Consider the following 17,063-nt stretch of genomic DNA (forward strand, 5'->3'; position numbering starts at 1 on the left):
AACACATAATTTCACTAATATATTTATTTATTATTCTTATAAAAATTTAAATTTATTTTTGATAATAATATAATTTTTTAATATATTACAAATATATATAATATTAAAAAAATTGTTTTATATAATTTTATAAAAAATATATTTATTTATTTTAAATTATGGTATAACCGTGTTCCGAAAAAATTGCATGTGTCACCGAACAGAGTAAAACAAAATCACATAGTATAATTTGGCAATGGGAAACGCAACCTCAACTCAATCCTGTTATCAACCATATTATTAACAATTTAATAAGCAATAATCATTTATTTATGCACAATATATACCCACCCGATCCAACTCCACTAGTACCCTTTTATAAGTTTTATTGCTCCTGCCCATATTCCAACCGTATTAGGTACCAAACAATGTATCGGTTTTATAGGACCGCCACCCGCCTTTATAAACTCTTTACTTTAAATTTGATTAACCTTAATTACACAAATCAATTTTCATAATAGCATAAATAATAATTGTCAAGATTTTTTTAATAAAATAGAATTGTATCCATTTAACAAAACTTAATATGTAGAAAAAAAAATGTATTTACATACTATGGCAGGCAGATATATGACCAATTTCATATATAAGTAGGGATTGTTCACCAATGACCAATCAATAAATAAGAAACTATCATTTATTTAATTAAACTAATAAGATGATAATTACAATTTACACATGAGCTAGAAGACACTTTTTGTTGGGCAACAGACTCACATCGTACATACCCACTAATGGGCTTTGTACATTTAAGTCTAACATGACAGCATGACCTATCCCAGGTATCTTCTATATAGTGTAACTTCTGAAAAAATATTAAATTAGATGTAAATAGAAAATTATTGAAGATTATTAGGAACAATAAAGAAAAAGTAAAATTCAAGATAGAAAGAGAGAACCACCAATATTATAACCATTGAAAGAACTAACTCAGATCCATGCAGGCTGCCCTTGGGTAAGCCCAATAAACGCTTGGACTAGAATAGATCATCCGCAAGGAAGCCCATTACAGTTTGTAAAATTAAAAATGTTTTTTTTTCTTAAGAATCTCCTCATTTTGATTAGTTTTACTTGTGTGACGTGTATATTGATTATATATTTATTTTAGTAAATTAGGTGACAATCTGTATTGTAATAATTGTTTTTTATGTTTTTTAATTTTATCTTTTATTGTTGTGTTTAAATAATTTTTTATTTAATTTGCATGATCATTTAAAGAAAAAATTATATGTATATTCCAAACGATTTTCTTAGTTAACCTGGATCAATCAAAAAATAATTATAATTATTTGGATGGATTAGAGTTTTAATTACCAATAGATGCATGTTTTGATAGTGCCCAATAATTTAATCCATAAATTAATTTTTGGAAAATATTCCCAATGTTATATAAAGCAAAACATAGGCACGAAAAGGTCTATAAAATGGACTCATTCATTGCAGTTCCAAGACATCCTAAACGTGAATAAGAGAAATTTATCAAAATCATGCTTCAACATTTGATTCCTAGGCTGTCTGTCTAGCCAATTACACATCAGACTTTTCAATATCATATTTCCCAACCGACCATACCATATTATTCAAAATTGAGAATTTGGCTTAAAGGCACATAGCTAGGTTGAAATAGTTTTTTTTTTTTATCAATCTAAACCCTTCTTAATTAATAATAAAAGTTCACTCAATTTATTATGATAATAAGAATTGTACTATATATATAAAAAAAAAAAAACAATACTCAAATTTTGTAACTTAGTGTATTTTGAGAGAATACAAATCTTGGGTTACATTCTTACTTAAGAAACGATTCAAAATAAAGTAGTTCCTTTTCTCAATTAAAAAAAGAATCTACTGTATGTATTTATGTTAACTTTTAAGGGATGTTTTTTGTTTTTAAAATGAAAAGTTGGGAGAGACATAACATTAGGCCAACCGTGCGGTCTTGATCTTCTCGACAAGGAAAAATAAAACACAAGACATGAAACATAAATTTTGCTTTTAGCAAAGAAAGAAAATATAAATTGTGCATGCGCTAGCTCGACGCCCCACGCAGACACTTCTCTCTCTCTCTCTCATATCTTTGACCTCTTTCTCTCTCCAAACAAATGCCTACTAGTCTACTACCTACCTATCTATAATATAGTTATAGTATTAATTATATCTCCTTCAATATTATTTATATCAATTTCTATTGTATCTTCGATTAATTATTTATTTTTTTTAATTTTATTATTTTATTATTTTCGTGGAGTTTAATATAATTTATTTCGTTTATCTATAATAGTTATAGAGTTTGGCTGACGAGATGGTTTTTTGGGTTTTGTTTAGGTTTTGAAAAAAAATATTGTTTGATTAAAAATAAGAAAAAATTAATTTTTATTTATTTTTAATTAAATTATTATTTATATCTTTAGAATTTTATTTAATAATTAATTTATATTAAAAAAATATAAGAAATAATTTAAGAGATAAATAAATAGATTAGATTGATGATGTGATGATTAAATTTTGAGATAAAAATTAGGTTCTATCCAATAACTCATTCATCAAACAAGTCCTATAAAAAAAATATAATTATTATTATAATTAAATTATAAATAATATTGTTTATTATATATATATATATATATATATATATATATTTAAATTTATATTTATTAATAATTTTAAAATTAAGTAAATATAATTTATCGTTTATATTTTAATTAAAATTATATTAGTTATTAAATATAATAATGAAAATAATAAATAATAATAGTAGAATAATTTATAATAATAATTAAATTAAAAGAATAATAAATCTAAAATTCATATTTATAGTATGATTTATAATATATAAAAAACATAAAATTACAAAGCATATACAATTTATACTATTTTTTATAATTTAAACCTATATAATAAAAATAATCAAAATTGTTTAAACACAATAACAAATCATATATACATTAAAATAAAAATTAACAAATAAAATAAAAAAATGTTACATAATAGGTTATCGAGTTTGTAAGTACTCTAAAAAAGAACAATTAACTCATCGACGGACTCTAGTTATTTTTAGAATGAATCTAAAAAATGTCATAATAATATAATTATGAATGATACGCATCCGACGACTATGATCATTAAAAGTTCGACAATTTCTCTTCAACTAGATATTTCACCAAAAAATAATTTGGATGTTAATCCAAATATGTAGGTCTTTCATATCGGTCTCATCATTCAAAAAAATTTATCAACAACACAACACCCAATTAATTTTATTAATACTCCATAAAAGATTACATATACTTTTCACTCATTGACAATGCGAAAGCAAGTGAGTTATTGATTCAACCTCCTCGTTACACATACGACTAAATATTACACATACAACTAAATATTACACCGTGAATAACGCAACATCAAAAGTACGAGATCTTGGATGGAGTCTTTGACTCTCAAAGTTTCTTCCAACAAAAATTATATTAGCGGACAATTTATAATAATACCCTATATGAAAACTATACATAATTTTCCAATATATAACGTCTTATTCAAACGGAGACACTTGCTTGTGTCTAACAAAAAGTAAAACTATATTATGGGATGAACTATCCATAATGTTTAATTTAAACCACTAGACCGAGGATCAAACGTTTCCTTAACGATGACATTTCTACCTATAACAATGGAAACAAGTTCAAGATACGTCTTAGCTAGACATTTGACACTACATAAAATGTCTTACTACAATTTATACTTCTATATAACTTATACCATATATAATTAGTAGTACGTAGCAAACACTACCTTATAGCATTATTGTTAGATTATAATTTATGAAATGGTTTTGATAATGAATTGATAAAACTAAGTTCGATTATATATATAAGTTAATATATATATATATATATATAATTGCTAATTCATATCAAGTATATTAATATATTTAAAGATAATAACAAAGTGTTGTAGTATAGTGGTAAGTACTCCTGTCTATCACACGCTTTATTATGTGCATGTGCGCGTCCGGTATTAAATGACTTCGGTATTTAATGGAGCACTTCCGGTATTAAATGATTTTGGTGTTTATATTAGGACCGGTTATTAATCAAATGTAGCATCTGATCATACATCCTTTATGGACAGTCTAACAAAACAACATATCACCAATTTGGGATGGACAGTCTGACACAACAGTAAAGACAAATCTAAAGAAGACTGCCACATAATAAGATTATTCAAATCCTCTACAATGAACATTCTTAGTACAATAGTCTCCATTAATGAATTCTTGACTTATTAACATTCAAATACAGACAAGATCAAAGAGGATCTTCTCTGATGTACCCTTTTGGAACTCAACCAATCAAATTATGACTAGTGTCATCTGAAACATATATATCCGTTGGTGAAGCAAATTTTTCTCGTTGCAGCCTGCCTACTTAAGAAGAAAAAGGACAACTTGCTTCACAACTTTTTTTTACAACAGACATACAAGCAAAAATGTCTCTTGAAATGTTGTTATTTACAACTCTCTCAAGCTCTCAAAGTCCTATAAGCTTTCAAGTTTGTTAGGGTGTTAAATTTGTATTACATACTACCCATTTTTGTGTGAATTAGTTAGCATTGTAAGTTGATAGAATTTATTTATACTCAACAGAGTGAGTGTGCTAGGAGTTCGAAAACAGGCAGTAACTAAATCCTGGTTGTTCGACTGAGTTTGTACAAGTATTGTATTAAACCAAATCTTCTAGTGAATATTCTACCCAAGGTTGAGAAGAAAATCCTTCTCGAGGTCGAGAAGAAGGGGTGACGTAGGAGAGTTTACTCCGAACATCCATAAACAACCCTTGTGTCTTGTGTTCTTTACTTTCTGAATCTTCAAACCCCTTATATGTCGCTTCAAGTCTAAAGAAACACTTCCGCACTTAAACTTCGTTCAATAGTGAGTGTGCTAGGAGTTCGAAAACAAACAATAACTAAGTCCTAGTTGTTCGACTGGGTTTGTACAAGTGTTGTATTAAACCAAATCTTATAGTCAATATTCTTCCCAAGGTTGAGAAGAATATCCTTCTCGAGGTCGAGAAGAAGGGTGACGTAGGAGAGTTTACTCCGAACATCCATAAACAACAGTTGTGTCTTGTGTTCTTTACTTTCTGAATCTTCCAACCCCTTATTTGCCGGTTCATGTCTAAACAAATACTTTCGCACTTAAACTTCGTTCAAGAGTTTGTGACGACTTGTGAAAAATAAAAATGAATATTAACTTTTAATAGAGTTAATATCAATCGAAATGTGTAAGCGTTCAACATAACAAGACCCTAGTCTCTATAGTTGATACCGATCCTAACAATTATATATACATATTTTATTTATAAAAAAAATTATTGTATATAGGTTTATTGTATTTTAAAAATTTAATATCTTTATCGTATTAATAATTTCGATAGCGGTAATATACATTATCGTTTATTTTATACCAAAAAATTAATATTTTTGATATTTTGCGATACGTTATTTTTCGATATAAAAAAATACCGATAATTTTCCATTTAGATATTGTTTCACTCAATTTTTTAAATATAATGATAATCAAATACCATTCCATATTTTCTTTCATCAATCACATATTAATTAATTCAGCTTCAATTAATTTTAAAAAAATTATTATTTTATTATTATATATTAATACATTTTAAATTTTTTTTAAACAAAAAGACATATCTCTTCAAAATAACTAACAAAAAAAAATTATTAAATAAATTTTATTTTTTTTAAATTTAATATAGAACAAACTCTTAGTTCAAAATTTAGAATGTAATGATCTAACTGATTTATGATTTCATTTTAAATAACTCTACTCAGGTTTTCTAAGGGAAAGAATATTTTGTTTGGGAAATAATTGGAGTTGGGTTTGAACTTCTATTTTTATTTATTTATTTTAAAAAAAAGAATTAAATATTTTGTGAGATATTAATTTAAATAAAATAATTTTTTTAAATATATTTTAATTATATATATATATTAACCAATTTAATAATATTTTTTCGCTCAACTACACTAATTTCATGAGAGTGTATTATTGTTTGATATAATTAAAAATAATAATACAAACATTAAATAATTTGATTCAAAGTAAAAAAAATGTTTGTCAAGCTCAATTCTGTCAAACAAAAAACATAACAAGAAAAAAGCAAATAAAAATTGTCTTTAGCATATGTCCACGGGCAGAGAAAGTGGCAAATAATTATATCTGAGGGTAAAAGCTACGGTCAAGGTCAAAGGCCCTGAGAAAAACAGAGGGGATTAACCACGTCAGCAAAAGTAGCATACGTGTCACATGCTTTTCTCGCCTAGCATCTAGCCGGAGCTAAGCAGAGAGTTTTGTGGAGATCCGAGCCAGCTAGCATTTACCACTTTGATGGTCATAAGAAAACAGGGTTTAAGCCATTGGACATTAATGATTTTGGACACATATATCACTCACCAACTTCATGTCATTCTCTTTCCCCCCACTGTCACTCCCACTACCACTTCCAGATCTATCTCTCTTGATTTGTTTTTTGTTTGGATGATTTGAAAGTTTCAAACTCATTTATGTTTGTCACACCCTCTAGAGCTTATTTAATTTTGGTTATTTTAGGGTTTTATGAGATTTTTGTTAAAAAAACAAAATGAAAATAAGAATAAGTTGTATAAGTTTTAATTAATAAAATGTTTTTTATTTATATAAATTTTAATAAAAATAGTTTAATTAATTAAATAAATGAATTGATCGTTAAAATAATAAAGAGGAATTTTCTAAAAATATAAGTAAAATCTCAAAAAAAAATATCTCAAACACTCGTATGAATCTAGATTTGATTTAATTATAAGAATTTCGAGTTTGGATTAAAGATGTCTATTTGTGTCGTGTTTCGCGTTTAATTACAAGACGAAAAGTCATTAGCACGAAGTGAAGCCAACGACAATGTTATTTTATAATATTGTTTCACGACAACACATAACGATAGGAGGTAGACAAGTTTACTTTAAAATTATAAATTATATGTAAAAGAAATTAAAAAAAAAAATAACTAAGAAAATTCAATTTTGTTACAAGGAAAGGTGGAAAAATTGTAAACATGAATACTAAACACTTTCTAATGGGAAGATCATCTACCACTATTCTCCTTCATATAGGGGCAAAACAATCATTAAAAAAAATTATTGTTTTGCCTCTCTCCCGTGAGGATGAGAATAAAATGAGAACAAGAAGCAAACATTAGCAGGAAACCCAATGCTTTCAAATTGACCATTAATGTACCTATGTACCAAAAATCTCAGAAAAAATCAAATGTACATCTTAATTTGGATGTGTTTCATCTTAATTTGGATATAGTTTAAGAATTTGTTGAATTGTTCCTTTTAAACAGATAGAAAGTCACACATTTTCATTTCAGAATGATTTCATTTGAAGGATTATAAAAAATTATTTTTGAGTAGGATGAGAAAAATTATCGGTATTATACGTATATCAATAATAATGTACCCGTAATATATTGAAAATATCAATTTTTTGGTATACCAAAAAATGTAAGGTAGAGTATCGATACCGAAATTATTGTTACGGTAAATGTTTGAGATTTTTAAAATTTTAATATATCGGGATATATCGAAATACCAAATTAATATTTATAAATTAAATAAATGTATATTATATAATATTGATAAGAAAATAAATAAATTTAATACTAATTTAATTATATAAACCTAATTTTTAAAAATCAAAATATAATTATAGTATAATATTATTAAATATATTCGATCATTAGAAATTATATATAAAATTAATTTTATTTCATTATAAAAAATAAAAAATTCTCTTCAAAATAGACTTAATAGAATATGATATGTTGCTAAAGACAACTCAAAATTATTTTCTTAATATTATCTAATCAGAATTGTATTATAAATTTATAAAAAATAAAAAAGATTGTAAATGTAAATGCTATTGAAAATATTTCTAAATTTCACTTTTTCACCTCATTCTAATATAACTCAAAGATTATACCTACGCTTATTTTTTTTAACTCCAGTTTTTCTAACTAAATTAATTATAGACATGTCATAGTTCTTATAGTATGTAAGAATGTTAGATTTTATAATAAATATCTTTAATTTTTAATTTTGTGTAACGTTTATTTAGTAACCATATTAAAATATTTTTTTTTAAATAATATGTTTTTATGTATCAAATATATAATATCAATGTCATACCGAAATTAAAATATACCGAAATTAAGATAAAATAATGTATGCATTTTTCTATACCGAAATTTTCGATAAAGTATAAAATATAGATAACAAATTAAGATATACTGTACTGACTCACCCTAAATTTAAAGAGCGATTTTTTTTCCTAATTTGACCAGTAGTTGATCGATGTTAGGCGTAGATGATAATGTACCCCCAATATTAATAAACAAAACTAAATATATAAATCGCTATGAATTTATTTATTTTTCACATCTCATAGTAATTTTAAATTTATTTATTTATAATAATATATAATTTCAATATATATAATATTAAAAATTTTATTTTTTATAATTCTTTTATAAAATATTGTTTTTGTATAGAGAATATGCTATATTGATACAATGCAAAAATTCTTTGAAATTGAATTGGGGGCAAAATGATAGTAAAAAAATCTTCAATATAATGAGAAGAATATTTTAAAAACAATTATAGGCTAATTACTTGAGATAAGATTATTATTTTTTTTAAATATTATTTAATTTATTTATATTTTAATATTTTCCTCACCAAAACTAGTATTAAATCATTAAGACTTTTGAGAAGTTCGCAAAATATATATTGCATTGCTTACTTACAATTATTTTCTTTGTAGATTTTCATCTGATCTACATGTAAAAATGCACTATTAAAAAAATGCACTATTAACAAATGTGCATGAATAACTATGTACATTATCACAAACTTTGATTTTTTTTATTAGTATAGTATAAGATCTTATTCGATTGATTGATTTTTTTTTTAAATCAAACATCGTTTAATTGATTAACAAAAAAAAAATAACATTGTTTCTATTTCTTTAAAAATAAGTATTTTAAAAAAACTCTAACTCCTCAGTATCATACCAATCAATATTGTTTTAAATAAATCTAAGATCACAAAAAGTTACAAATGTAACATTTTGAATTATTTTTCTTTAAATTCATGTCATATCTCATATATAAAGATTACACTTTATGTGAAAAATATAAAATAAGTTATTACATGAATTATAACAAGTTAAGTCACGTAATTATAAAAAATAAAAACCTACCCTTAAAAAATGCTAGTATCAAAGTAACCCTCACAACTATTTAATTGACATTATCTATTCCAATAATTGTTCTTCACTTTTTGATAGATCTAAATATTGCAGTCTTACAAAATTATGCGCTGTATTAGTCTAGCTAGGGGGTTAATTCTTCCATAAAGGAAAACTCAATTTGAAAAAAATGGGAAACTCCCAAATTAGATTAATCATATTTTTTTGTATTTATGAACATAAAATTATCTTAAACAGTAGTTCTTGTGTACATGAATTCTTAAGATATATCCATATAAGTCTATTCATGATATCATAGTTGTTCACATGAATAATTTTATACTGTAATGAAATGAAGATATAAGGTTGTTAGGTAGTCTTCCAAAAAAAAAAAGTATTATTAACTTGAGTTTAGGGTTTGAAAGAAAAAGGGATGAAATAAAAAGTTGAAGATTACAAGATCTTGAGTGGTGGAAAGAAGGAGGGGAGGAGGGAGAGAGAAAAAGCTAACCTTGGAATGACATAAATGTGGTATCCTATAGTAGGAGTAGTAGTAATGGCGGGGGAGGGGGGAGGTCTTATTCTGATCATAGACCCTAACAGAGACCCGATATTAGGCTCGAACCTCAACAAATTACAAATCTTCCTGCCCTATCTGCCAAACCTCTACAGAAACCTTTTCATTCCAATTGGCTACACCTGTAAACTCAACCCTCTTTTTTTCTTTTCTTTTTTTCTTTTTTACTCCTCCTCTTCCTTGGGGCTATCACACTCATCGTCATCATCATGATCGTTCTCGCCGCCGCCGCCGCCGCCGCCGCCGCCCCCCCTCTGAGCATTCATTTCTGCTGGGAAATCACTGGAGGCTACAGCAGCTGCAGGCTGTTTGGAGTTGGTAGTACAGTCAGAAGAAGAAGAAGAAAGATGGACAATGGGGAGAGGCTCCGACAACAGTTTCCCGTCACGAGGCGGCGAGAAGATGACCGGAAGGTAATCTTCAGACTCGCATGGAAACTTGGAGTTCTTGAAATGATCCTTCAGTGCTTCCACTCCCTATATATTTAATTAACATCAGAAACTGAATCAAGACCCATTCTTTAAGATAAACCCACCATTTTTTATTACTTTTATAACTTCAAAATTAACAAAACCGATATCATCAAATGAGTAAAAAACAACAATCTTGTACCTACCTGCAATCTGGCGTAAGTAACTTGACAGATTTTCTTGGAGTTGAAGACCTCCCAATTTTGATGGTGAAATGCTTTGTAGAGTCTCCAAGTCGCCTGTGGGGTTGTCATGTTGACAAACCCATATCCCACATTGCACTTGTTTCTGTAAACCATACCAACAAAATTAACTGTGATATATATTTTACAAATTAAATTAAAAAAAAATAAATTAGAATAATTACGTGAAATCGATGGGAAGGTATATAAAGTCATATGCAGAAAAAGGTTGGTCCCCCCCATCCCCAGCTTCTCCTCCTCCGCCGCCGCCGCATCCACCACCAGCAGCAGCAGCAGCTTTGCTAATCTTCTCATTATTGGTAATGCAGTGGTTGTCCAACATATTCAATAGCAGCTTCTGACTGCATAAATATTCATCATGAAATCACACTCTTACAACCCTACTAACTACTATATTCAACCCTGATCTTTCTCTCTCTCTCTCTAGCTATAATATATAATAATTTCGAACGAACAAGGCCATGATGGGTTGATTCACAAATAATAACCCATATAATCAAATTAGTAATGTTAATTTATTTTGGACAATAAAAAAAGATACTAGTAATTTAATCCAATTCGTGACGAATGAGGATTTTCAAACTATAACCATATAGACTATATATAATTTGAATAGAAAGAACATGCATGGGTTAGTACCTGTATTTGTTGGGTATATTCTTGATCATGACAGTGGTCCTAGGATCTCTGCAATTGCTTGGGTCCATGATCGCGTCTTCATCTATGAGAAAACGAGGATCCAAATTCTTACCCCCTTTAAACCCCTTGTTAGACTCCTTGGACATCATCGTGTTGCTTTGACATTTCTTTGCATTCTTCTTATTAGAAGCAGCAGAAGATGATTTCCCGAAATTAATCTTTTGGTCTTCTTCATCTTCTTCTTCGCCAGGACCAGTACCGGTAGTGACAATCTCCGCATTTCTCAATGAAAACCTAGGAGGAGGTGAACGCAATAGGGGCGGCGGAGGGGGCGGTGGTGATGGCGGAGAGAATCTTGATGAATTCCTAGAATTAATTAACGGGTGGTAATTATTCTGATGCTTAGAAAATGATCTCCTTCCATATCCCCCACCAGGCCGACTGAATTCTATCACTACCTGCCGACCATGAATTTCACTTCCGTTCATCACCGCCAGCGCCCTCGCCGCGTCTCGAGCATCGTAAAACTCCACGAACTTCTGGTTTGGCTTCATTGGCGTCTCCCTCAATTCCTTCACCGAACCTAAATCAATGAATCCCAACACCGAATGAATCAAAAGCTATTCTTCCAATTAATTAATTAATTAAATTTATCAATTCATAAAAGAATACGATTACCGAATACTTGGAAAATTTCTCTGAGATTAGCGGTGGAGACATTAGGGTCGAGATTAAAAACCACGACAGTACCCTGATTCAGCCCGTCTGGAAGTTCAGCCGCCGCAGGAATCGTGTACTGGGCCCACACGGCATGACCGGAAATTAGTCCGGGAGCCGACGGAGGAAGGGGAGGAGGAGGTGGAGGTGATTGGAGAGCGAAAATCGAATTCTGTATAAACAAGGACTCAAAATGATGCCTTAACCGGCTCTGTTGCATCATATGCTGACTTCGAATCTCATCTAGAGCAGACCTCGCGTGTCTCAAATCGTAGAAATGAACAGTCACGATTCCCTCTCTCAATAAACGTTCCATTTGAACCGCCCTTACATCCCCGAAGATTTCCAATTCTCTTCTAACCTCCGACTCGCTGACGTTGTGAGGAACGGATGTCAGTAGAAGCGCTCGTGTCGGCGCCTGTGACGGCGGCGGAGGTTGAGACGGCGGCGGCGGAGGCGGCGGAGGCGGTGGAGGAGATGGAGATGGAAAAGGGTGGTGGTGGTAGAAGGAGGGGAAGAGCTGGAATTCGGGTAGAGGGGTAGAATAGGAATAATAAATTTGAGGTTGGAGTTGGACCATATGCAAATGGATTGGATTTGGGGGACATGATGTTGTTGTCGTCCTAGGTCGAAACTCCTGGGCGGTGGGGTCCAAACTTCCACCTGAAATCCTCGCCGCTCCAGCGTCGCTCATGGCGGTTCCCGCCAAAAAGAAGACAGAGTAAACTAAGAAAAACAAGGTCTGATCGGAAAGTTTGTTCTCCGGCGAAGGGGGCTTTAAATGGAAATGGGTTGTTGTTTCCGACTCACTTTCTAAAGCTTGGGTTCCCGAGCAAGCAAGCAGGCAGGCAGGCAGGCAGACACTATAGACTAGTCCTTTCCTCCTTTCTTCTATATCTATGCACACAGTTTCTCTCTCTAGGCTTACTCTCTGTCTAAGTCTAGTCTCTTTCCACGGGTTAAAGTTTATAATATGTATGCAAATGAACTCAGTTTTCTATATAGCTCTATCATTACCATTTCAGGATAGTTTACCAAATATTTTTATATTACTTTATTAAGTTTAATTCTTATTTTTTTATTTTAATCCTTGTTTAATCCATAAAAATACTCATTTATTTTAAGGATTTCTCATATTTTAACTATTTAATGTTTACAAAACCAATTTAGGATTATTTCCTTAACTTACATCTAAAACTTCTTTTTTCTATATTTTTTTCATCTAACGCCTCATTAATAAAGTGGTATTTTAACTAATAATTGATTTTGAAATTCTGAATATGATTTAACAAATCAATAAATAACATAAAAATGACTAGAAAGAATTTTAATTAATGTTTAAAATATAGAACATAGTCTTAATACATGTCAAGAAAACAAAATGAGATTTTAAAAAAAATAGCAAAAAGAAACAATGTATAAAGTTTTTTTTAATCTAAATTAATTATAATATAGAGATTTATGTAATCTTTTTTTTTAATTAGATAACTTTATATTTAATAAAGCTTATCATATTCACGCGTTTAAACAATTATATATTTATTTTACAGATTTTGATTTCAAAATGCACTTAGGTCTAGTTTGTTTCAGTTTATTTACACTTTTAAATTATTTGCATACTATTGAGCTTAATCACTCACTATTTAACTTATCTTTTGATGTTGATTTAATAAAAAAAAACAGTTTTATATTATCCAAAAAAAATGTTTATATATATATATATATATATATTATCTAAATATCTTATATATTTGGTAGATAATAAAATTATAAAAATATTTAAATAATGGGTAATTTGATATTTTATTTAATAAATATAATGATTTGATTGATGACAATTAATAAGAAATGAGATGTGATGGTTAAGTATTGGATAAAATTTCCATATAACTCATCCTTATTACTTAATATGTTTGCTACACTTATTAGTTAATTATTTTAAATTATTTAACTTTTTATTAAACACTAAAATATTATTGATTTTAGTTATAAATTTATTACAATTTATTTGTGTTTATATACCGAATCAAACTGGACTTTAGTCTAATATCCATTCAGTTCAATTTTCACTAACTGCTTAAACCAAAAATAAATAAATGTTAGATTCATAGTGGAGACAGCAACTATTTTATAAACTGGATCAATAATAATTCTTACTATTATATTAATAAATAAGATAGATCATGAATATAAAAGTAAAACAAGAAATCGAACGGCTTACCTTCTAAGAAAAAAAAGTAGTAGCTTCTGACCCATAAAAATAGAACTAGCTACCAGCTAGGGCTATTTTTTAACAATAATAATAATAGTTTGTTCTATATGTATGTAAGTACTTTTTATTTAAGCTTGTTTGTTGATCAAAATCATTTATTAAAAAAATTATTCATAAAAACAACAAATTATATTTATTATTATTTTTATAAAATTTAAATATATATTTTTAATAATGTACTCACTTATTCTCAAATAAACAATTTCATATCCAATAAATTAGTTCATTTAATGTTAATAAAAAACGCCTTTAAGTAGATCTTTTTAATAAATTTAAATTCAAATATAATATGTCAGATTATATTTTTATTCAAGGATTTTATGAATCATTGTATTAAAATATTGAGTTACTTTAATAATTTTAAAATATCACTTTATACTTTCAAATAAATGATAATGGATATTTTATAATAAAAAAATAATATAATTAATCAAACAAAATTAAATACAAAATCTCATGTAATAATTAATAATTTCTTATTAAACAAAATAGTAAAAATCAAAGCTATAAGTCATGATAATAACTTATTAATTTGGAATTAAATAAATAAAAAATAAAAATCTTTTAATTGAATAAAAATAATTAAATTACTTAATAACTCAAAACAATAAAAAAAAAAAATTCTTTTTATTCACATACATACATCTTCTCAAATTAAACAAAAATATAATAATAAATTAATTTGCAATAAATCAAATATTATAAATATTGATTAATTAAAATCATATTTAAAACTTCAGGACTTTGAATTGATATAACTAAAAAATTATCATGATATTAATTAATATTTTTTTTTTTGGTGTAAATCATACTTGTTTAGTTATTTGAATAGACGATATGTATAACCTTACTAAATTATTTTTTTATTATAAAAGTTTAAAATTAAAGAATAGGATATATATTTTCTTTATCCATTAAAAATTGAAGTATTCTAATCAATTTAAATCCTCTGCTCCAAATTATAATATATTTTTATATTTCCCCTCTTTAATAATTATAATTAACGAAATAATCAGTTGATTTGAACTTAAACAGTAAGTATACTATATTTCTATAAATTCAATCATTATTAAATCTTTAATCATGAAGATAAAAATAAAAACATGAAATGGAAGAGCAATGAGCTCTAAATATATAGTAGGACCTTATGAACTTCTTATGTTCTAGCAGATATTTAAATTATCGTGTGAGTATTACCAAATTTTTTAGGTGATTCATTTGCCATTTTTGGTAGTTGAATAGAGGTTTAGATGAGATTAAATTTGGCGATTTGTTAGGATACTATATTTATTTTCTTTTAATAATTGTATTTATTTATTGCATATTATTCAGTATTAAATCGATACGTATATTCATAACATCATCATTATTACGTTATTACGTTATTACGTTATGTGAAATTCGTTCTCGAATATTCGTAAAATTAGTTAGGGTGGTCATGAATGCATTGAAAGACTTTCTTTTGGTGTATAAGGCCTGTAATCTTTATTTTCTCTCTTATTTGTTTTCAATAAATTTTAATTTTTGTTATGATATTTTATTTGGTTGTTATTAAATGCATTTTATATTATAATATTTTATATTATAATATTTGATGGACAGTCTAAAAAATGAATATTTTAATATTATAAGATTGATTAAATATTGGATCAAATTATTAATATGGTTTAATTAAATAATGTCAAATAGTTCATTTTTTATCAACATTATTTAATAAGAGAACAAAATAAAATTTTGAACATTGATATTTATTTTCAAGTCAATTTTGAAATAAATTTATTTCAGTGACAAGCTTAGTTTCTTTATCATTCCAAACTATTTTTGCTCTTTTGAAGAAAGGAAAGCTTGACTTTTTAAGTCTTTGTTTATGAATTTTAAAATAATTTTATATGTTTATGAAAAGTGAGTTATATAGAAGAAAAACTATTATGAATATAAGTATACAATAAAGAAATATACATAATGTTTTTTTAAGAGAATTTAAACTATACGAATTGATAATAGAATTTAAGTAGAATTTTTTTATTATTATTTAAGATAGGTTTTAATTAAAATCAATTTTAATTGCGTTTACTATTTTTTAAATAAAAAATTATAAATAAATTAGCATTACAAATATATTAATTTAAATAAATATTCATATATATGAGTTTACACGTTAACAAAACTTATCAGAAAAAAAAAGGATTACGGCTAACCACTTATTAACATGAAATAACATGGTCTTTTATTTTATTTTATTTGCATTAAACCTAGCTAGTATTGTGCATGTTTTTATTTTTAGCTTTTGTTTTGTCTTTCTACAACATACAATTTATTTAATTAAATTAAATAACACAACCTAAATAACATTTAAAACATACTAAATTGAAAACAAATTTGAAATAGAATCCATAACAAATGACAAACAAAAAAAAGTGAATAAAATTATTATTTTGTTGAACCAATCTCAAAAGGTAGTGAGATCCAGATTGTAAACAATAGTCTCTCTCTTTTTAAAAGGACAGAGTAACAGTCTTATTTTGAAAGAAGTTTAAATGTATTCCTTAATGTTTAAAAAAACTAAATTTAAAAGCATGAACATAGTTAATTATAATAATCATTATTGTTTTTACTTTCAATTAATATATTTTGTAAAAATAAATAGTCTTAAGGCTAACAAAATGAAATAACACATGTACAAACTACAAAGGTAAGAAATAAAAAATACCGATATTTGAGCTCTTTGAAAATATTAAATATAGTCACTGCAATAACCAAAGATCTTGATAAAAACATCCATTTTAGTTAATCTGATTTCTCAAGATCCATAAATTATGATATATGAATCCAATGTCATTAATTT

The 17,063-nt window shown here is 27.1% G+C and overlaps 1 protein-coding gene across 1 annotated transcript; it reads right to left on the minus strand.

Annotated features, from left to right (window-relative positions):
- Nucleotides 1–10,081: 10,081 nt before the first annotated feature.
- Nucleotides 10,082–12,667, minus strand: LOC124925149 (protein terminal ear1 homolog). The gene is made up of 5 exons (XM_047465120.1): nucleotides 11,908–12,667; nucleotides 11,230–11,812; nucleotides 10,755–10,931; nucleotides 10,534–10,675; nucleotides 10,082–10,393 (listed from the first exon to the last, which is right to left on the minus strand). The coding sequence occupies exons 1-5, from the start codon at nucleotides 12,638–12,640 to the stop codon at nucleotides 10,082–10,084; spliced, it is 1,947 nt and encodes a 648-aa protein (XP_047321076.1). The 5' UTR covers nucleotides 12,641–12,667.
- Between the last annotated feature and the right edge of the window lie 4,396 nt (nucleotides 12,668–17,063).

This window comes from Impatiens glandulifera, chromosome 2 (genome assembly GCF_907164915.1).
Source record: "Impatiens glandulifera chromosome 2, dImpGla2.1, whole genome shotgun sequence".
NCBI lineage: Eukaryota > Viridiplantae > Streptophyta > Magnoliopsida > Ericales > Balsaminaceae > Impatiens > Impatiens glandulifera.

Bases quoted from the DNA above. Each gene is read 5' to 3' on its own strand.
- LOC124925149 (XM_047465120.1), bottom strand. From the start codon at position 12,640: ATGAGCGACGCTGGAGCGGCGAGGATTTCAGGTGGAAGTTTGGACCCC. The intron at 10,676-10,754 runs GTAATTATTCTA...TATGGTTTACAG, and splicing joins TACCTTCCCATCGATTTCAC to AAACAAGTGCAATGTGGGAT. The intron at 10,394-10,533 runs GTAGGTACAAGA...TTAAATATATAG, and splicing joins TTACTTACGCCAGATTGCAG to GGAGTGGAAGCACTGAAGGA.